General features: G+C 52.1%; 1 protein-coding gene across 3 annotated transcripts; it reads left to right on the top strand.

Moving 5' to 3' along the window:
- Positions 1-1,010: 1,010 nt before the first annotated feature.
- LOC134524940 (transmembrane protein 45B-like) lies at positions 1,011-16,808 on the top strand. Of its 3 annotated transcripts, none has more exons than XM_063355265.1 (6): positions 1,011-1,065; positions 11,373-11,574; positions 11,916-12,128; positions 13,500-13,684; positions 14,547-14,692; positions 15,882-16,808. In XM_063355265.1, exons 2-6 carry the CDS (start codon positions 11,391-11,393, stop codon positions 15,997-15,999), a joined length of 846 nt encoding a protein of 281 aa, XP_063211335.1. In that variant the 5' UTR covers positions 1,011-1,065; positions 11,373-11,390; the 3' UTR covers positions 16,000-16,808. The 3 variants fall into 3 exon arrangements, with proteins under 3 accessions (XP_063211335.1, XP_063211334.1, XP_063211336.1); XM_063355264.1 differs by lacking the exon at positions 1,011-1,065 and adding an exon at positions 5,178-5,259; XM_063355266.1 differs by lacking the exon at positions 1,011-1,065 and adding an exon at positions 5,216-5,233.
- Positions 16,809-20,877: the final 4,069 nt, after the last annotated feature.

Genomic DNA, 20,877 nt, shown 5'->3' with positions numbered 1-20,877 from the left:
TCCTCTGGGCACGGATTTACGGGTCGGCTGAAACGCTTCGCTTCTGCAGAGCTCGGGGAGATGCCGGTTTGTAGCAGGTCGGGGCCGTATTTCTATTGCTAAAGGTCAATAAATAACAGGTTTTGAATTTGGTTTTGTCCCCGGGTATGTTTTTTTTTTTGATGAAACGCAACTGTTCGGATTGATGGGGATGGCGAATATTGGCAGAAATCATAAATGTTTGCCCAGGAAAGAGGGTTGGAGCCAGAGTGCTGGGGAGGAGGATAACCGCAGGCAAAAATTGTAACCGGTGATAAATAGGGGGAAGAAGGAAAAGTAAATATCAGTATTTTCCCCAACCTAATTTAAAAAAATGAAGAGTTTAGCATTGGCAAACTAATTTTCCCCTCTCTCTTTTCAGATGAAACCACCCACCACATCTGCTCCTGGCAGCTTCATGTCCCCGGTAACCTCCCCAGCAGGCGGAGGCGTTTATTCCCGCTCCAGGTGTTGAAGATCAACCAATCCCCAAATAAATGCCGCTTTTTTTAAGAGGTGACATGGGTTGAGCACAACTGGGGAGGTGACATTCCTCCCTCTGCCACCGAGATGTGCCCTTGCTCCACTTGCTGATGAATGGCAGTTTGAAGGAGGGGAAAAAAACCACCCCAAAATCAAATCTCTGGGAAGTTTCTTCTTTTTTTTTTTTGCTGTGCCCTTCCTCTGCCCGCACCCGCTCCCTTTAAAAGGGCCTGGAGGAAAAAAAATGGCAGTTTATTTAGCCCAGAAGCACCGCAGTGGACAAAAAGGATCACTGCCAAAAAAAAAAAAAAAAAAAACCCAACAAAAAACCCCCAAAACAGATCGTTGCAGAAATAAAAAGGGGCAGCTCCCAGGATTTTAAGATTTAATTTTTCCTGGCTCCCAGGGGCAATATTAATGGCACAGCCCTTAGGGGCTGCCCGTCGGTGCCTGTACCTCTCCCGGCGGGGCCGTGCGGGTGTCCCCCGCTTCTCCCCTGCCGGGATGGAGCTGGTTTGACCCAGCATTTTGTTGCCTGCCTGCTTTTTTCGCTCCGCATCAGCTGTGAGTTGTTTGGTTTTTTTACCCTGCTTGCCCCGATACAGTTTCCCACCGAGTTTTGCCCACTCTCTGCTCCCTTTTCGGTGCAATCGCTTTAACCTTTAGCCTTCAGCACCTCTCCCTCTCTCTCCCTTTCACCGTTTTCTTGCTCTCCGCCTTCGCTTTCTCTTACACTTCTTTTATCTGGCTACACCATTTTCTTTTTAATGCTCTTCTGTCCCTTATTAGCGCTTTTGCCGCGTCCAAGCACGCTGCAGTGCTGGCACCCAGCTGGGGCTGATGCAGTTTGAGTCGCGTCGTGGCTGAGCTCTTTCTGCTTTTTATTTCATTCCAGTCCCCTCTCGCCTGTTTTTACCCAGCCGGGGTCTGAGATCTCTTCACGGCGGGGGGTTTGTGTGTGGGGGGCTGTAATAGAAACCTTTGGGTTTGTTTTTTTTTTTTTCTTCTTGTGTCTGCTTTCTTTGCCAAGCTTGTCCCCAGAGCGATCCCTCCTCGGTCGGGCTGTACGCGGACGCGGTTTGCTCTCTGCAGCTGCAGATGTGCCATATCGGATTTATTCATCTTCTCCTCTTGCCATCTGGCAAACTCCTTCCTCGGCGTCTTTGCGAGGGAGCAAGAATCAGGTCACGTTTCGAGCAGAGTTCGACCAGTCCCTCGCTGTCTCCTTTGCTAATTCCCAGTTTCTGCCTTCCCAGGGCTCTTTCCCCTTCCCACCCGGCATAAAGCTGCCCAGGGTGAGGAGGAAATGGGGCAGATGGTGGTTTGAAGAGAAGGCTTTGGGGAGACCTTAGAGCCCCTTCCAGTCCCTCAAGGGGCTCCAGGAAAGCTGGGGAGGGACTTTTGACAAGGGCACGTAGTGATAGGACAAGGGGTGATGGTTTTTAACTGAAAAAGGGGAGATTTAGATGAGATCTGAGGAAGAAATTCTTTGCTGTGAGGGCGGTGAGCCCCTGGCCCAGGGTGCCCAGAGAAGCTGTGGCTGCCCCATCCCTGGAGGGGTTCAAGGCCAGGTTGGACGGGGCTTGGAGCAACCTGGGCTGGTGGGAGGTGTCCCTGCCCAGGGCAGGGCGGGTGGGAACTGGATGGTCTTTAAGGTCCCTTCCAACCCCAACCATTTCATGATTTTATAATTCTATGAGATGGGAGGATGCCTTGAAAGGATCTTCCCTGGGTACCAGGAAAGCTGATGGGACAGAGCCGCTCGCCTTGGCATCTGTAGGAGGTGTCTCATTTAAAAACGGGATGATGTAGGTATGTGACCGTTTTCCTGCAGATACATTGCCTGCGGCGGGTGCTACGTTGCACGGCACCCTCTCGTTTGGGCAGGTTTCACATGGGCCCATGCATGGGTGCGAGGCGGGGGGGAAAGGAAAACAAGGTGTAATTATCCTGGTTGGAAAACACATCGATATCCCAGCGAGGGACCGCATAAAGACCAGCGCCCGGGTGAGCGTGCCGGGCAGCTCTCCAGCTTGCTTTCTGATTTTCCTGCCTCCTAAAATTGCAGGCAACCTGTGCAGCTCCTCTCTCCGGATGCATGTCCGCGCGGCAGGTGACTCTGTCACCCGTCCCCTCTGCCAGCGCACGACGACGAGGGGGCTCATTTCCTGCCTCTGACGCTCCTTCATTTCCCCCCTGTTTCTCCCAGCAATTAATTCTCAGCAAATTTACGCATCGCTCCCTCCTTCCCCTACTGCATGGCTCCAGCCCGCGTCTGACGCTGCATCCTTGGAGGTGGCAGGTCCCAAAGCGGAGATGGCAGGTACCAAAGAGCGTATTCTCTTCCCAGAGAGCATCCTGAGATGTTTCCCAGGGCAGCAAACTCCCGTTTTCCTGGTCATTCCCTGCAGATTCGCAGGTTGCTGCGGCTGGCCGGCTGCGGTTTGCTGTCAGAGCTCCCAGGGGTACGTTGAGTTCCGCGTGGGACAGGCAGGGAGCAAACGGCCATCAGAAGGTGGAAAAAGAGAGACGGGCAGGACACAAACCAGCTTTTTGAGGCCTCAAAAATTCCTAGGAGGGGGGCTGGGAATTTTTTACCAGGGTGGATTCCATGTGAAGGCAGTAAGATTTAGAAAAGCTGCCAATCAGGACTTTTTTTTTGGCCGGGTGTGCGGCGTGTCGTGGTGGCCACCTCCAGTGGCCGCCCCGTGCCCGTGACTGGTGAGAGGCCAAAAATCTGGCCGTGAGTCAGATGAGTGACAGCCTTTACGTGTGATTTCAAGGCTGCTTTAAAGAGCAGCGAGGGTTTGGAGGGGTGGCTGAGCTCTAGTGAAGATACAGCTATAAATTAGAGCCGATCTTTGTGTTTTGTTGCGTTTTACGGGTTGCTCCGGACCCCGCGGAAATGAGAAGTTTTGCTGAGGTCGGATTCTGTTTAACCTCCAGCGCGGGGATGGTCTTTGCTACAATAAATACACCCGGAGAGGTTATTTGTTTCCTTATATTAAAGATCCACCCCCACCCACACCCCGTGGTTTCGTTGGGCAAATATTTGGCGGTGCAAATTTCCTGGTAGCCGAGAAACACCAACAGAGGGTTCGGTATGGGCAAACTTCCATTTCAGAGCCAGGCTGAGCTAAAGGTTTAGTTTTGAGCTAGAGGTTTGGTTTCTAGCTGAACTCAGCCTTTCGAGGTGAGAGGAGCCGTGGGATTTATGTACCAGGTCCAGCAACTTCACTACTAATGGCCATTATTTTTGAACAGCGTTTTTGGCGCTTCAGTTGCGTTTTTGGACATCCCTTTTTTTTTTTTTTTTTTTTTTTTTTCCCATGAGCTTGCACGGAGAGGCAGCAAAATAATTCTTTGTGTTTCCAGGCCCTCCATCCTCATTTTCCTCCCATTTATTTCTCAACCTCAGTTTCAGGTGTAGGGTTTTTTGGGGGGGTGAATCCTCCCGTGCGCCTGCAGCACCCCGATTTGTTCCGATTTATCCCAGGGCTCGCGGGACACGCGTTAAAACGGCAACAGGCTCCTAGGACGTTCGTGGAACAATGTAATGGAGGAGCTGCCTAGCTGGAGAAAATAAATACCCGGAGCTTGGCTTTCGCCTCTGGAAAATTTGAATCGCCCCACCTGAAAAAACACGCGGGGTTTGGGCATCCAACCCCACCGCCGATAAAATTGGCGGCGAGAGGATGCCTGGGGGATGCTTCCTCCCTTCCAGCAGCGCCCGCCTCTCCGAGCGGTGAGAAAGGATGAATTAAGGGGATAATTATTTTTACAAGAAGTCACCTGTTTAAACAACAGCGCGGGACAGGGCGAGGGAATAGAATTGGGTTGTAATAAATCAAAATCGTAATAAAAAAAAAAAAAAAAAAGACAGGGGATTGCCAGACAGCGCTCCTAACCGCGAAGTCATTTATAAAACAGGGCGGATATATTTAAAGCATTAAAATTCAGCTTTCTTTACTACAAATTCCCCGCGGCAGGTGTATTTGCTCTCAGTGATGGAAGTACCTGCGCCGCTCTGTAAAAGTGAGGTAAACCCAGGGCCATTGCACAGGAGGCTCTGTCAGTGCTTCTTTTACAAATAGCGATAATAACGCTTACCTCCCTCCCAAGGGCGTCGTGGGGGTTAATTATTTAACATTTGTAAAGCACTCGCAGGGCTGGAGATGAAAGTGGAAAGTATTATTAAGAATAAGCTACGTTTTATAGGAGGCCTGGTCAGAAAATTGCGTTTGGAGTTGAAATATGGGTGATGAGAGGGGATCCCCAGAGGAGCATCCATCACGGCCTGGGAAGCACATAAAATGAAGTGCTTCAAAGAAATTAATCCGTTCGGCAGTGGTTGGTGGCCCGGGGGGGTGCAGGGGACCTGGGGCGGGGGGTAATGCCCCATACAGCCCCCCTGTCCCCACCTGAGGCTGGTGATGGGGGAGTCCGATAGAAGGAAATTTAATCATTGCAATGAAATGTGAGAAAATAAAGATTTGGGGGGGGGGGGGTGGGGGGAAGCCTTGAGACAGCCAGTTGTTCAATTCGGGTGAGTTTTGGGGGGAACAAACTGCAAATGTAAGCGCCCGGTGTGCCCAAGGGTGGCGGTTTCGGGGTTTTTTTTGTGTGTCTTTGCCTTGTTGGGGGGGGTTCGGGGAGGCTGGGAGCGGCCGGGGCTGGCAGGGAGGAGGCAGGTGCCGCGGGCAGGGGAGGAGCACGGCTCACCTGGGCGCAGGTACGGCAGCGGCATCAGCGCGGCAGGTAAGGGTCCGCTGGCCGGCGTGGGGAGGGGGGCTTCGTGTTGGGAAGGGGCTGGGGAATGTCACCCCGAGCCAAGGGACTCGCCCCCCCCCACCCCCCATAGCTGGGAGGGGAAGGGCCCCCATCTGTATCCCCTCCGGGTGGGTAGGGATGGGGGGGACCCCTCGATTTGTCATCCTCAACCAGCCCCATCCAGAGAGAGAAGGATTGGGATGGGTGAGCCTGGACCTGCTCCCCTCGAGAAAACAAACTGGGGGAGAGGGGGGGTAATGGGGGGAAGAGGAGGGGTCTTTGACCCATGGGGGGTGTCCCACCGCCCCGGGATCCCGGTGGGACAGGGGAAAGCTGGGGTGGGGGGGGGGGAGGTTTGCTGCTGCCCTGGCCGCGGTGGTGGGACGTGATGGGGCAGCAACGCTTTCCGAGGGGGAAGTTTGAAAAATAAACACGGTAAATGGGGGGCCGAAAGCAGGCATGGGGGGAGAGCGGGGCAGCCTGGGGGCACGGCGTCCCCCCCAAATCCCCCCTCGCCCCTTGCTGGGCTGCCTGCGAGAAGCCTTCTCCGGCTCCCTCCTCCACTCCCCAGCCAAATTAAATGCAAATTCTCCGTCTAAACAGCCAGACCGAAACCGCTGCTGCGCGCGCCGAACCAGAAACCCGCTCCCCACCCTCCTCTCCCCGCAGAATTGCCCAGAAAAGTCTCTTTCCGTGCCCGAAAATGTGCGGATTAGGAGGAAAAGCAGCGTCCAGGGGACTGCCCTGCCCGAGGGACGGTGCCTCCCTTGGCAGGGCGTTGCTGGGGAAGGGTTTCTTCCTTCTTCCTACCTGCTTGGCGTTAAAAAAAACAACTAAAAACATCTCACTTTTGCAGCGCCGGAGGTGACGGCCGAGGCACAGGGCGCTTGCAGAGGTTTGTGTCGGGCAGCCACAACCACGTAATAAACCAAAGGGCGGCCGCGGTACTCAACTGGCTTAGTTTTCTGTATTTAAAGTGAATAACTGGATGTATCTGGGATGTATCGCGCTGGAAACGGTTTCTTTAGTAGCTCGTCTTGGACAGTTTTCCTTGAGGGATGCTGAGGGCGGCTGGGAGGAGCGCTTGGCCTGTGGGGCAATGGGGACAATTTTAGGACGAGCAACGGTCTCGCCTTGGGAAAAACACCGATTTTTGCGGCGTCGCTGGTGGCGGCAGTGCCGGTTTGGAGTCAGGGCTTTGTGTGGGTGCTTGTTGGGGTTGGGGGAGTCAACCCCCCCAGCGTCTGGGGTTGGGTCTCCTCCTGCTGATGGGTTCCATCGTCACCCATCGCAGAGCTGGGGAGGCACAGACCTCGGCTCCCCGAGTCCCACAGCAACCACCACCTTTAGAGAGCACTTTAATCTCTTCGGCATCACGCAGACGCGAGGAAAAATGGCTTTTAAGATGGTAACATGCGTTTCCCAAAACAGATCATTTTTAAAGTCAGACCTCATTGCCTTAAAACCGCAAATAAACAAATGCTGGTCGTAAAGAGAAGCAAAAGGATGATGAAGCGCCCGCTCCGAGCCCCTGTAATTAAGATGGCTTTGGCTGATTTGTTTTATTTCTCGGCTTTCTCTGCTGGGCTGTAATTCGGAGCTGCTTCTCGCTGCTTCCCTGACGGTGGGGACGGAGAGCCCAAAGCAGTGAGCGATATAACTCCTCCATCGCCAGCGTTTCGGTCTCTCCCTTTCCCCCAGCGCCTCTTTCCTGGTGGGTCCGTTGCGTCTATTAAACAGATGTCAGATCTCCTCCATCCCCAGTTTGAAGCTTTCATCCCGGTTTGAACATCCACATTGAATTTTCCCTTTGTTTTCGGATTAGCTCGGTCTATCTCCTGTGTCTATCAGCAGCTGCTCCTGCAGCACCTGATGGTCCTTCAGATATTCCCCGGCAATTGAGCCTAATAGGTTCCAACAATGATGATGATTTTTAACCTAAGACTGAAGACCCTAAGGATTCTTTAGAGGCAGAGAAGTTACTTTCGTGGGTTGGCAGATGCTCGCGAGTATTACTAACAAATAGCATGATTGCTCGGTGTCACGGCGAACGCTCCCCGGTGCGGACGGAGGCAGAGAGAGAAGAAAAACCGAGGCTAATGGGATGAAATGGTTCAGAGAGGGGTTTTAGCCTGACATTAATGCATTAGGGATCCAACTCCTCGGGGAGCTAATGGAAGTGCCGCTATGATTAGAAATGTCTCCATGGACAAATAAGACGGTGCTGGTGATGGAGTGAGGCAGCGGGCAAGAGGAGAGCTCGTGTTTGTAGGCGATGCCTCTGCTGGCGTCTCTTGGGTGTCTCCTCTGCCGTCTTTCTGTCCTCAGAGGGGCAGTTGTCTCACCTCCCTGTCGTCTTCTCCAGTCACCCTGTTGCTGGATTTCCCTCCCAGGCAGAGGATTTGGGTTGCGTTGTACCAGGAGAGAGCGCACGGGGTAGGAAATGGGCTGATGGAGGATGCTTTTTTGGCCAAAGCATCTGAGCCACTGCAGTCTATAGGTCTGGGTTTGATGCTCTCCTCCTGCGCTCTCAGACGCAGCAGGAGGAGACCCAAACCACCTCCAGAGGGTTGGAAATAGCTTTGTTATTTCCAGATATACACCTCAGTGGCATTCCCCAGCTCGGCCTTTTTTTTCCCACAAGCCGAGGCATTTCTCTGTTGAGTCAGCCTTTCCCCAGGGACCGTCCCCGTCACCCGCGGATGCTCCGAGAGCCAGGCGGCGGGTCCCCCGGAGAGCAAACCAGCTCTGGCGTGTCTGAACCGCCTGATTTGTGGAGGTCTAAGGGCAAAGTTAATTGCAGGGGTGACGGCTGCGAGCTGTTCCCACTGGCGAACTTTAGACTGTAATTTCCAAGCTGGGGAAAATGGAAGTGATGCCCTGAGCGAGACATTATCGATGCACTAATAAGACCTTTATAAAGAAAATAATTAATGCAGTAAAGCAGACGAGAGCTTTGGAAAACTCAAATAGTCCACGGTTTGGCTGAAAAGAGATTATCTGTGGCTGCCAGGGTAGGATGAGAGGAGGAGGCGAAAGCCTAGTCGGGCTCCTCGCTGTCCTCCGGACGCCTCCCCGGGTGGTTGGCCCATTGGCTATAAACCAAGCAGCAACCAGCTCCTTTGGGAGGTGATAAGAGCAGACGAAGCAGTAAATCATTAAGCAGGCGCAGCGCACGGCATTGTAATAAACAGAGGGCAAAGTGCATTAATTACAAGGCAGCGGGGACGCGGGTGCGTTGTCGAGCGCGCAGGTTAGGCGGCGAGGGAACGGGGCAAAGGCGGGCCCTGCGGGGATGCCCTGAAGGGGCGGTTGTTGCTGCCAACCCAACATCAGCTGGACCTTCAGCCTTTTTCTTTTCCCCAGCGACTGCAGGCAAAGTCTCGCTGCACTTGGAGCTGTAGGGATAAACAAGAGCTCTTTGGCTGTTTGCTCCAGGGTGCTCACGGTTGAAAACATAATTGGTTTGGGGGTTTTTATGTTTGGTTTTTTTTTTTTTTCCCCCTCTGCGCTCACTTTTTGCGTGTTTTCAGAGGAGGAAGGGAAGCGGGAGAAATAGTTTCGCTGGTCACGCGTCCCAGATAAGCCGCCCTGCGTCCTGCTGGCGAGGGATGGGGCGGGTACGGACGGCAGCAACCCCGAAACAGTCCCTGTCACCCCGCCGAGCCCACGCCAGCACACCTACGCCTTGTCAGGTGGACGTGCTGGCTGCTGGGCTCCGTTTAAATGACCTTTACATTTCCTTGCTCGGTCAATGTATCCTTTAGTTCAGCCTGTTTCGACGGCGGCGATCTCACGTGGGAAACCAGCAGGTCCCCTTAAATATCTGCCTTTAAAATAGCTAGTCAACGGGGTTCTCTATTTGACTATATATTTCTGTGGTAGTGTTATAAGTATAGCGTTAACATGGCATGATATGGCTGCGGTACTTCTTGGCGCGGCATTCGGGGATTGGTTTAGTTCTGCTTTCAGTCGTCATCCTGACACTACACCGTTGCGTGCACGCGAAGCAATTCTCTGCTCACTCAGAAAATACAGATTTCTCAGCCACCTCCCCGGCTGAGGTATGCAGCTCCCTTAATCCATGGGGATACAGGTGGATGCTCCGATTCCCTGGCTGTCTTTTCCAAAGGGCTAAAAAGACCATTGTATTAACCCACTGGACTGTGCCAGCATTGCTGGTAAACGGCGTCTTGCTTTGATTTTGTGTTTATTTACCCAATGCACCCACTGTCAATAAATCTCTCCTTTTAAGTCACAAAACCTCGCAGTGCTGCTAACAGCTGCCTCCAAACCTGCTCGACAATAGGGTAGAAAATAATACTTTCACGCACAGATTTTCCACCCTCAGATTAAATCCCCTCCTAAATTTGTTTGCAAGAAGCCCTCAGTGGTAGTTCACAGGTATTTGGTGGAAAGCAAGGACGTCAGCTGCGTGCGCCGGGGTGGTGTTTGCACGAGGAGGCAATGTTTGCTTACCTCCAGGGGTTGGATTAAACCAGGCTTGGTTAAACCAGTTCAAATCGGGCAGGTCGGCGACGGGGCTGATCTAACCCGGTGGATTTTCCTGCCTCTGAGAGATGGTACCTGCGCCCAGCCGAGCTCCGGGGGCATGGGCTTAACGGGGCGAAATGAGGTGTCCCCGGGACAAACCGACCTGAAATCAGATATTAATAAAGCCAAAGCAAGTGCTCTCCCCTCTCAAAGGGAGAGACGTGTTCAACCTCACCTCCGAGTTATCCTTTATGCCGAAGGCAGGCAACAGCGGAATAAGAGCATTTTTTTGGGGTTTATATTTCCAGCGAGTGAGGACTGGAGCCCAAAATGCAGCTGGGGAAGGCGGTATAAGGATAACCAGGTCATGGGGGTCTGGGATGGGGACATCAGGTCCAGCACCAAACTCCGCATCCCGTTGCTATGTGGACGGATGGATGGATGGATGGATGGATGGATGGATGGATGGATGGCATCCATGCCACGAAAGAGCTGGTTTCTGCCCGGCGTTAAGCTCAGCTCGGGGTGGAGAGGAGCGTTAATAAATGGAGAAGGAAGTCCTTGGTGCCAGCAACACAGCCCTTGCTATCAATTAAAAAAATCCTAATTGACCAGCCTGCCACAACCGACCTGCGATCGCGCCAAGGCAGGCCCCCGAACATATGCTCGAGCCCACATCAAAGAGCTAATCGTTTCTCCACCTAATTAAGCAAACCAGCAAATGGCAAACAGGAGCCGGCTGGGTTTTAATTGCTGTAATTCTCCTAGGAAACGGGTCCCCCGGCTCTCCTACAAATGGTGCACGTGTGTGCGCTCGGGCACGGAGGCTCAAGCGGCTCGGCTGGGATCCCCGGGCTCTGTGCGGTGCAAATCCCGGCTTAGTGATGCTCTGGAGAGGGGAAAAAAATGGATGGGAGGAGGCAGCAATGCAGGGAGCGAGTTGGTTTCTTTGCCCAGAACCAAAAATGTTTTGTTTCCAGCAGCTTTTGGGGCATTTTTTGCAGCTATAATTTTTTGCTTTGGCTTTGCGAAATAGATGTGGCGTGGGTTGAGGTTGGCTTTTTTTCCCCTCCATGGACTGAAAAAATTCTGGGAATTTCAAAAATTTTGGGGCATAGCACATCGCTTCTGTGGCTGCTCAAGGAGCTAAAGAAACCCACTGCTGTTTACCCCTAGACCTTACTGGTTTCCCTGTGTGTTTTCTCTCCTGCCTGGTCCCGAAAAGCCCACCTGCCCTGGTGTGCAGTGGATGCTCTCGCTCGTCCCTGCAGAAGGGTAGGAAAAGCAGGAGCTACTGCTGGGAGGGACCCAGGGGGAAGCAAAGTTCAGGCTGGGATGTGTCAGAGATTGCAGCAGATATGGGGCCTCTGCTAAACTAGTCTGGGCTGTGGCTTTTTCGGATATTTCCTAATCATGGGGCCAGGATGTCAGAGACGTCCCACCTCTCACCCTTGGGGGGTTTCCCAGTGCTCCTTCCTATTCCCACGTGCCTGGTCAAGCCTTGTCCAGTCCTCCCTGAAAGGGAAATACCTTTTTTTTTTTTTCCAGCATTGTGTCAAATAACTGGTGTAAATTGTATAATGGCATTGTTTTTCTTTGCCTTGTAGTCAGAGGACGCTGTCAGGATGGCGAACTTCAAGGGTCACGCGCTTCCAGGCAGTTTCTTCCTGCTCTTTGGGCTCTGGTGGTCTGTGAAATACCCGCTGCAGTACCTCAGCCAGAAAGCAAATAAGAAATCCCACAGGACTTATTGCTTCCAACGTGTGGATGCTATCGAAGGGGGAGTCAAAATCGTCTTCGCTCTAATAGGTAAGGGTTATATTTTAGTAGATACGCCGGTAACTTCCCAGCCTGTAGCGATGACTGCACTGGAGCCCTTACTCCAGAGAAACCGTCCCAGGCATGGAAGGATGCATCCTTGATGTTCATCTTGTCTTGATCTCTAATAGAGTTTGATGTGAAAAGACCAAGTCTCATACCCCTTCCCAAAGCTGAGCTACCATTGATAGAGGTTTTTTTATATCCAGTCCTTTCTCCCTAACGCAAAACCACCAGCTCTTGCTTCAGAACCACCCCCCCAGCAATGAGTAGCATCAACCGTCGTTGCATATAAACCACCAGAAACGGCGTGATCTTGCGTGTCCGTGCAGGGATGCTGGCAGAGCAGTTTGTCCCGGACGGTCCACACATGTACCTCTACAGTGGGGAGAACCATGACTGGGTGAAGCTGATGAACTGGCAGCACACCACCATGTACCTCTTCTACGGCCTCTCCGGGGTGGTGGACGTCTTCACCTACGTCTCCCAGGTGGTGCCGCGGGGTCTGGACCGCCTCATGCTCTCCGTGGCTGTGTTCGTCGAAGGTCGGTAGAAGGTGGCACTTAATTCGGGGAGGAATGTTGGGAGGGTGAGTCAGAGAGGGACCAACATTTGCCAGACTGAGATATTGCTCTGAACGCCCCCGAAGATAGGACACGTTGTAGGTGATATATTATCCAAGGGCAGTCCGTAGCAAGATGGGAAATACAGGCATCGATAGGTCCTGCCTTCCCCTGGTTTGGGATTTCTGGGGTGACAGCGGTAGAAAGCAGCAGGCTGAGTTTCCTCGTTATGATAAATGGCTGGTGGACACTGCATTTATCTTAAATCTACAGAGCTGTTTGCGTGCCCCACGTTCTCCCCTGAGAGCCATTAATTGCACTGCAGGCATCGTCATCCTCATCTGCTTGCGTTGCACGTGGCAAATTCGAGTGACTTATTCCAGCTTGAGCGCATCACGAATGTCATTTTGTCTTCAGGCTGTCTTGCAAGTCACCAGCCAGGATTTCAGACCCCTCTTGGATCACACAGGGAAAAGACAATAGGAAATGAAGGTCTTGCTTATATAGAAAACCCCTTAATGAAGGCATATGTCTTGTTATTTTCCCTTCCCCGATTCCCGAGGTTTTTGAAGCAGCAGCAGGGGCGGCTCAACAGGCACAGTCTGGCATGTAAGAAAAGGAAATCTATCATTTCCAGCTCCTAAGAAAATGGTGAGGTTTAGTGACAGAAAAGCGGGACACAGCAGGAGCCTGGCTAGGAGGGGAGGGTGATCTGAAGAGGTGACAGCACCAATGTGGGAAAAAAACCACCCTTCTGTTGTCCTCTGCCTTTGGCCCCCATCTTGCTCAGATCCTCCTGCCCCAAGGTTGGGCACCTCATCCCTCCAGGAGGGTGAGATGCTAGGAGATATGGAGAGAAGGCTCCGGAGAGACCTTACAGCAGCCTTCCGGTATCTGAAAGGGGCCTACAAGAAAGCTGGAGAGGGACTTTTGACAAGGGCATGTAGTGATAGAATGAGGGGCGATGGCTTTAAACCGGAAAGGGGTAGATTTAGATCAGATATTCAGAAGAAATTTTTCACTCTGAGGGTGGTGGGCCCCTGGCCCAGGTTGCCCAGAGAAGCTGTGGCTGCCCCATCCCTGGAGGGGTTCAAGGCCAGGTTGGCCGGGGCTTGGAGCAACCTGGGCTGGTGGGAGGTGTCCCTGCCCAGGGCAGGCGGGGGGAACTGGATGGTCTTTAAGGTCCCTTCCAACCCAAATCATTCTATGATTCTATAATTCTTTGTGGAGTTCCTTGTTTTCATGACGACCTGTCTCAATTCACCACCCAGGCAGGTGATTTACTCTACCAGGGCTCTGTGGTCATGGTTGATGCTGTTAATGCTACTCTAAGCATTGTATGTATTTTGGCAGGTTGTCTCTTTTATTACCACGTCCTTCATCGCCCCATGCTGGATCAGCATATCCACTCCCTGCTGCTCATCGCCGTCTTTTCAGGGGCCTGCAGCGTCATGCTGGAGGTCTTCCTCCGTGACAACATTGTCCTAGAGATGTTCAGAGCTGGCGTCACCATCGTCCAGGGAACGTGGTTCTGGCAGGTCAGTTCTGCCTTCTCTTGCGGAGCAGAGGCCCGAGGTAGGAGAGCAACGGTAAAAGAGGAGAAGCAGCCGTACATCACGTATCAATCGCGCGTCTCTGAAGGATAATTTTGCCAGGCTCGCTTCATAAATAGATCATAACCCAGAATGAAAATTTACTTATCACAGGTCATCTCTGATGACTGCTCCTGCTGAAATAGCTGTTTGTCTTGGCTTGTTGCTCCTCTGGGGGGGAAAAAGCAAAAGCGAGCGCTCGCAGTGAGCGAGCAGCATTCTACAGTGTCTAACGACCACGTACTAATTGCTTAATGTGTCTAATGCACCCTGCAGCACTCCCTCTGGTTTAGTGGAAAGATGCAAACCCCACCTAGCAATAAAATGGCTGAATAAAAATACGGCCAGCTGCTCGCTTTGGTAGCAGGCGGAGAAGCAAAGAAATCAGCTGGAGGTACCCACTGCCGAAAAGAAATGCGAGTTCCCCTCCTCTTTCTCAGCCCCAGGGCTGCTGCGCGAACCCAAATTCAGAGATTAAAAACCGTGCTGAGCTAGCAAAACATGAAATTTGGAGTTTTTAAAGGATGGCTAGGAGTCTGCAGCGCAGGGGGACAATTGTGTCCGGATATTGCACAGAAAAAGAGAGACCGTGGGCGACGACTTGCTTTGTGTGGCCTCTCATTGCAAGGCTGGACTTCAACGAGCCCAGCGCTGTCTCAGAAAAAAACACGTTCCTGGTCAGGGCTCAAGTCCCTTGGTCACCGTATGGATCATGGTGATAACCAAGATGGACAGAAGGGTGCTGGAGGCCTGCGATACATTGATTATTTTTTTTCCCCTGAGGTAATAAATTTCTTGTTCCACCCAGATCGGGGTCGTGCTGTTCCGGCCGTGGGGAGGTCCAGTGTGGAATGAGGAGGACCACAGCAACATCATGTTCCTCACCATGTGCTTCTTCTGGCACTGGGCAGCCGCCGTGGCCGTCCTGGCTATAAACTACACTCTCGCTTACTGGTACAGCTGGGGCATGAACTTGGGCAGGAGTGGGGTGGGCAGAGAGGGATGGGGATGGCTGGGGTGAGATGCAGATGTACTCCTGGAGCACAAAGTCACCGCTGAATAAGCAGCCCCTGACTGCTGCAAGTTTTAGGGCACGGCAACAAGCGTGCACTTTATTTGTCGACTGCACAGAATGCAAAATAGTGTCAGAGAGAGCATTAAACGCGGAGAAGTCAAATAATCGAGCCCCCAGAGCTGCTCCTGGAAATTGTGCCGCTTTTTTTTGTCTGCACCGGGTGCTGGAAGTCAAACTGTAATTTGATAGAGAAAACAAAGCATTACCAGGACCTCCTGACACTTCGTCCCCTCCTTTGCAAGGATTTCGAAGCAGTCGACAGTCACCGAGTTATTAGAGGTACAACATCACTGTCTGGTGGCTAAGACATTGCCAGCCACAGGCATGGCTTTTCCAAGGGGATGGGAAGGGGACGTTATCCCACTTTCAGGGGTGCTCCTACAGCTTACGAGCCTCTAGGCTGTGGGGAAGTTTAGATTGGCTATTAGGAAAAATTTCTTCACCGAAAGGGTTGTCAAACAATGGAACAGGCTGCCCAGGGAAGGGGTGGAATCGCCATCCCTGGAGGTACTTAAAAGACGGGTAGACGTGGTGCTGAGGGACATGGTTTAGTGGTGGACTTGGCAGTGTAAGGTGGGTGGTTGGACCTGATGATCTTAAAGGTCACTTCCAACCTAGATGATGGTATGAGTCTATGACTCTCTGAGGGATGCTGGTTTGCTGTGACGCGGGTCACAGAACTTATAGTCTATGCGAGCAAATAGACTTTATACAGAACAAAAAAACCCTAGTCCCCCCCAAACAGCATTTTAGAATCATAGAATGGTTTGGGTTGGAAGGGACCTTAAAGACCATCCAGTGCCACCCCCTGCCCTGGGCAGGGGCACCTCCCACCAGCCCAGGTTGCTCCAAGCCTCGTCCAACCTGGCCTTGAACCCCTCCAGGGATGGAGCAGCCGCAGCTTCTCTGGGCAACATGAGCCAGGATCTACAGGTCTTTAGGACCCCTAGAATAGTTTCTCCCCCTCTGTGCATTCATTATAAATGCGCTTTGCTCCCCTGAGCAGCCTGGTGAGGGGCACTAGTTTGGGGGTTTTGCTAACGGCGATTTATCGCTCGTGTGTTCCAGGTGCATCCAGAGGTGCAGGAGAGGCAGCGGAGAGCCCTACATCAATCTCGGAGTCCGGGAGCAAAAATGTGACACGAGCTCCCAAGCCGCCTTCTTGAATGGATCTGATGAAGAGTGAAGAGGGTGCGATCTCCTTCTCCAAACGCGCAAAGAATCCGTCTTCTTGAAGAAAAAAAATAAATTAAAATCTAATGAAATATTTATGTTTTGGAAGAGCAAAGAGAGATGCCACCGCTCTGCTGCTGGGAAGCACGTTGAGCTCACGGGTGGTAGCTGCCCTCCGTCCGCACCCGAATATCGCTGTCTCTGAAACGAGCCCTGTTTGCAGTGATTTTTAGCAACAAAATTAAGTGCAGAAATTCAAGAGGATGAAATCGCTTAGTCCGATGGGTTCCCAGGGGCGTTTCCATAGCGATGGACAGCATCCTTTGGCCGGTTGACTTTTCCAAGCACCTGGAGGCTTTGACCTGCCGTGATTGAAGTCAGGGAAACCTCCAGGCTGGGGTCATGCACCTCCGGACCACGGCATCATCCCAATGAGGAAGAGTAAAAGAGTGTTAAATGCGAGATTATGTCAAATTTGCAACATCATGGCTTGATTTTGCACAATACAGATTTTATTACCTAAGCCTTGAACTAAAGAGAGGTTTTGTTAATAGTTTTCCTGTTCACTTAAAGGCTGAAAGAGTGAATAAATGTGAAATAAAAATCCTCACTGAGCTGATATCCTTAAATTTAAGTCTGATAAATTATAGAGTGCGTAATAATAGCTTAGACAAATCCATCCCTCAGACCTGTAAAGCCTGAAGGGCTGTAAGATACACGGCTAAGCAGCAGGGATTCATAAAACGTCCCGGTTTTCCACTGAAAATAAACCCCGCAGCTTGGGAAGTGAGATGAAACAGGCACACGTGTTGTTTTTAGCCTGCCTGTGCCAGCTAATTTCTTGGGAAAAGTGTCTGGAAATGTCTTCTAGATAGGAAGAAAATGTGCTAGGTGTGAGTGTCAGGATTAAAAAAAAAAAATAAAAAATATATATATATATAAATACTGGTACAAGCTGAATTGCAACCGGTCACGTCTCAAACCCTGGGGCTGGAAGGATGCTCGGCACCGGAGTCTTGTCGCCGCTGGGTGACAGGGAGGGGGGTGGATGGCAGCTGATTTTTGTGCTCACGTTCATGCCCGAAGAGAAACGGGCAGGTTCCCAGCGTTTGCGACCGTGTGCTCCCCCCCAGGGAAGGCAAATCTCGTCTTTTAACACCCCTTCCCCTGGCGCAAAGAGCTTGTTGCAGACTGAGGGGGCTACAGCCTGGATTTTATTGCTTATTAACAGCACCGTAAAGATTAACTAGCTTTCCTGGAATGCCAGCTTTCCTGTATTTCCACCACTGAGCCGCTTTATTCTGCAGGGCTGGGTATCAGAAGGCGCAACCAGGCTCGGCGCGAAGCGAATGAGGCAGCGGAGCAATATATCTCTGTAAATCCATCTGATAAAACGCCGCGCAATTAAGTCTCATAAATTGTAACCGCTGAACGCGATGAGCGTTTTGCAGATTTTTTTTTTTTTTTTTTTTTCTGCCAAGTTGGGTTTTTTTTTCTCAACCGCAGAAATTCCCCTCTCCGCTACGATGAGACACAACTGGGCGAAGAGGCTGCCACCTCCAAACGCACGGAGAAAACCCTATTTTCAAGCTGACAAACTGATTTACCTGCGGCGCTGCAGGACCGAAACCGAGCTTCGTTGGCGCTCTGAATGATTTCTGGTCTATTCGGGATTATTTTCTGTTTTAGAAAACACACCAAACATCCCTATTCCCGATAAGCAGCCACATGAGGGCAGCACCGAGTGGCAAAGCTGCTGGTGGACATGGAGGACCCTACTCCAGGCTGGCTGAGGTGGCGGTCACCTTGCAGCCACCCCCCTCCTTGCTGGCCCCAAAAGTCGGAGGTTATTCCCATCCCCGGGCATGCAGATTAAAGCTGACCTCGGTTTTTAAAAGCCCTCCTTGCTTCTGAAGGCGGGAGAGGGTTGATTTAATCCTCCTCGGCTCCCTTTGCTGCTCTCAACCAAGTCGCCGCCTCCTTTCGCCCCGAGGTTTTCTTTGTCCCTTGTCACCGTGTGGCCACAAAACGCTTTTCTCCTCTGTAGCACCCGGTGTCTGGAATAGTTTCTGTCTGCCTCATTAACTCCCCGCTCCTACAAACATCCCAGGACTGTCAATATAGCGCTCGCTAATTTGTTTTCCAACTCGGGAGCACATTCTTTCCCGAGGTATGAAGGTCAGCGAAGGAGGCGAGATACAGCCTGTGATTAAGTAAGAAAATACAGGTGGTGTACGTTTCTGGGTGAGAATTAAGGATTTTTGGTTTGGCTTAAAAACCGCGTTTGTAAATAGCCTCGGTACCCAAACAAAGGCATGAAGGTTGCACGGTGCGCAGCAGTTGGTCCAGAGATGGTTTGTTATACAGAGAGGTGCAATCACAAGCCATCCTCATATTTATTTCTTATGTGATAGGTACACCAGGGCAGTCCTAAATCGAGTATTGCTTTTATCACAACCTTAATACCAACCAGTGGGCCTGGATTCAGGGAGGTTGTGGCTGCCCCATCCCTGGAGGGGTTCGAGGCCAGGCTGGATGAGGCTTTGAGCAGCCTGGTCTAGTGGGAGGTGTCTCTGCCCAGGGCAGGGGGTTGGAACGAGATGGTCTTTAAGGTCCCTTCTAAACCGAACCATTCTCTGATTATGTTTTTCACCTTATAAATTGAATTATCGGCTAGTGTCTTTGTACTGGACGCGCTGGCAGCTGGGGTATATCTGTAGCCATAACCGCAGCTGGCCTTTAAAGGGCTGCCCGAGGTGGTGTCTCAGGGGTGGGTTTTGTCTTGCGTGACCGCAGCCTGATGTTGTTGGACGGTGTCGCTCAAGGCGCGGGGGCTGCCGAAATGAGGGATGTCACTGACATCAGTGACACCGTCCATCCGCCGCAGGAAGGAGCTGCTGAGCATCCCAACTCCGGTGTCTCACCTCCTCTTGCGGAGGAACCCAGCCAACACCCCCTAAAACCAGCCGGATACGTTGGCAGCCGGCTCTTCCTCCAGCTCAAGAGACAAGCCCTTCGTCAAGAGCCCGTCCACGAGCCGCTCATTCCTCGGGCAGAGATAGGATCTACTGCTGCCACCCTTCGGGGCCACGTTTATGTAAGGCTGAAATGATGGTGTAGGCAGCAGAACAAGCCCTGCCTATGCTTGTACCACCTGCTTCACCTCCTCTGTTGCCTGTTTATGAAAGCCGGTGTTAGCATTCGTCATAATAATAGTAATAGTAATAATACTTTGCACTTCCCGAACAACCATCCATCTGCAGCGCTCGAGCTGCTGGCAAACCTTTAATTAGATTGTGCCTCCCACCACCCCCAGGAAGCAGGCAAACATTATCGCATTTTTTCATTAGCACCGGGGCTGATGAGGAACCTTCAGGGAGGGGATGTTGCAGTTACAGCTGAGAGGAAAAGAAGAAAATAAAAAAATAAATAAACAAAATTCAGCTCAGGGTTTAGCTTGAGAGGCTGGAGGGGGTGGGGCATGGATCTGCCTCCCTGGGAGGAAGAGGAGGGCTGGCATCTGCTGGTACAATCCCGTAACGCTCCTCCGTGCCTCAGAGGTTTGCAGTTAAGGAACCATGGTGGAGTTGCATCCGTTCACGCCTGCGGTGATTTTAGCACGCGTGGTGTGCGAGTGACCCGCTCTGTGATTTTTCTGGGGGACGTGACCATCCTTTCTCCTGGTGTCCCCTCATCAGGCTCCCAACCACTTGTCACAGTTTCACCCGCATTTTTACCGTGGGGCTGGTTGAAAAGGCTAGAAACCCCCTTTCCTCACCCATTTCATGCACCTACAACTTTTCCCACTCTCTGCCTGGCAGGTACTTTAATAGGAGTTGTCCTTTTCCTAGAAACTTTTCTCATTGTGCTTTATTCTTTGCGGCCCTTTAAGCCCCATGGAAAAAGGCACCTTCAGCCTGTGAGCAGATGGGCTTCAGCTGGGGCTCGTTCTGTCTCCTCTCCCTCCAGCTGCTGCCCTCCCAGCCTGCCTTCTCCCCATGATCTCGAAGGACTTGGCTCGTCTTGCTTTGGGAAGCAGCTTTGTGCTAAGCTGCCCTTTGGGGTAACGGTTTGTTGAGTTGGGTGGCTGCCGAAAGGAAAACCGAGCTGCGAAGAGGTCCTTGACGGCGCTGCTGCTCTTTTTTTCCAGCAAGAAAGGTATTTGCTGCAGTGTTTTTAGGGGTAGGTCCGTAAGGAAGAGATCCTATGGGGAGGGGGTTGCGTTTCTCTCTGTGCTTGGTAGCGAGCTCCTGAAGCTTGCGTGAAGCTGCCTGCGTTTGTGGAAGCCCCTCTGCTGCTTGTGGGCTTCCTTGATGTTACAGAACCCTTTTGCGTGTGTGCTCAGCCCTCGGCAAGGTGTCTCGGAGGTGAGCAGCGATGGGTGCACGCAGCAGCACGGCCGGCTGCTTGTTCTCCTTCCTTCCTCCTACTTGCTACTGCCGGTACCGAGATAATGGGGATAAAAGAGCTCCTGGCTACGGCTTGGTGGCTTTTACGGCTGTGCTGGAGGACAACTCATCACCCTGGGGTGGGTTGTGCAGGCTGGTTTGCTTCCACGCTCTTCCAGCCTTGGGGCTTCCCCGGGGCGCTGGCTCACGTGTGTGGCTCTTGGCAGGGCAGGGCTTGTCCTGCAGCCACGCTTGGGGCGTTTTTGGTGGCACGAGGAGTTATGTGCGTGTGGTTGCAGGCTGGGGGAAGACCGCGCTGGGAATGCACGGAGTGGTTGTCAGTGGTCCTCGGGTGGTCATCAGCAGCTTGGGCAGTGCTCCTGAGGATGTTTTCGCACCGTCAACTCAGTGCTTCGGAGGGAGGTGGGGACGCCGGGGTGGCCCATGGTATTTATTTGCCTTGGGGCGCTTATGTTGCTCATCTTTGCAGCCGGTGAGGTGCT

The sequence above is a fragment of the Chroicocephalus ridibundus genome, chromosome 18 (genome assembly GCF_963924245.1).
Source record: "Chroicocephalus ridibundus chromosome 18, bChrRid1.1, whole genome shotgun sequence".
In the NCBI taxonomy this organism is placed as follows: Eukaryota; Metazoa; Chordata; class Aves; order Charadriiformes; family Laridae; genus Chroicocephalus; species Chroicocephalus ridibundus.
The sequence above is the reverse complement of the archived record's forward strand: the minus strand, read 5'-3'. Positions and strand labels throughout refer to the sequence as shown.

Excerpts from the sequence above, each read along its gene's own strand:
- LOC134524940 (XM_063355265.1), top strand. The coding sequence starts at position 11,391 with ATGGCGAACTTCAAGGGTCACGCGCTTCCAGGCAGTTTCTTCCTGCTC. Across the intron at positions 11,575-11,915 it reads AATCGTCTTCGCTCTAATAG|GGATGCTGGCAGAGCAGTTT; the intron begins GTAAGGGTTATA and ends GTGTCCGTGCAG. Across the intron at positions 14,693-15,881 it reads AACTACACTCTCGCTTACTG|GTGCATCCAGAGGTGCAGGA; the intron begins GTACAGCTGGGG and ends CGTGTGTTCCAG.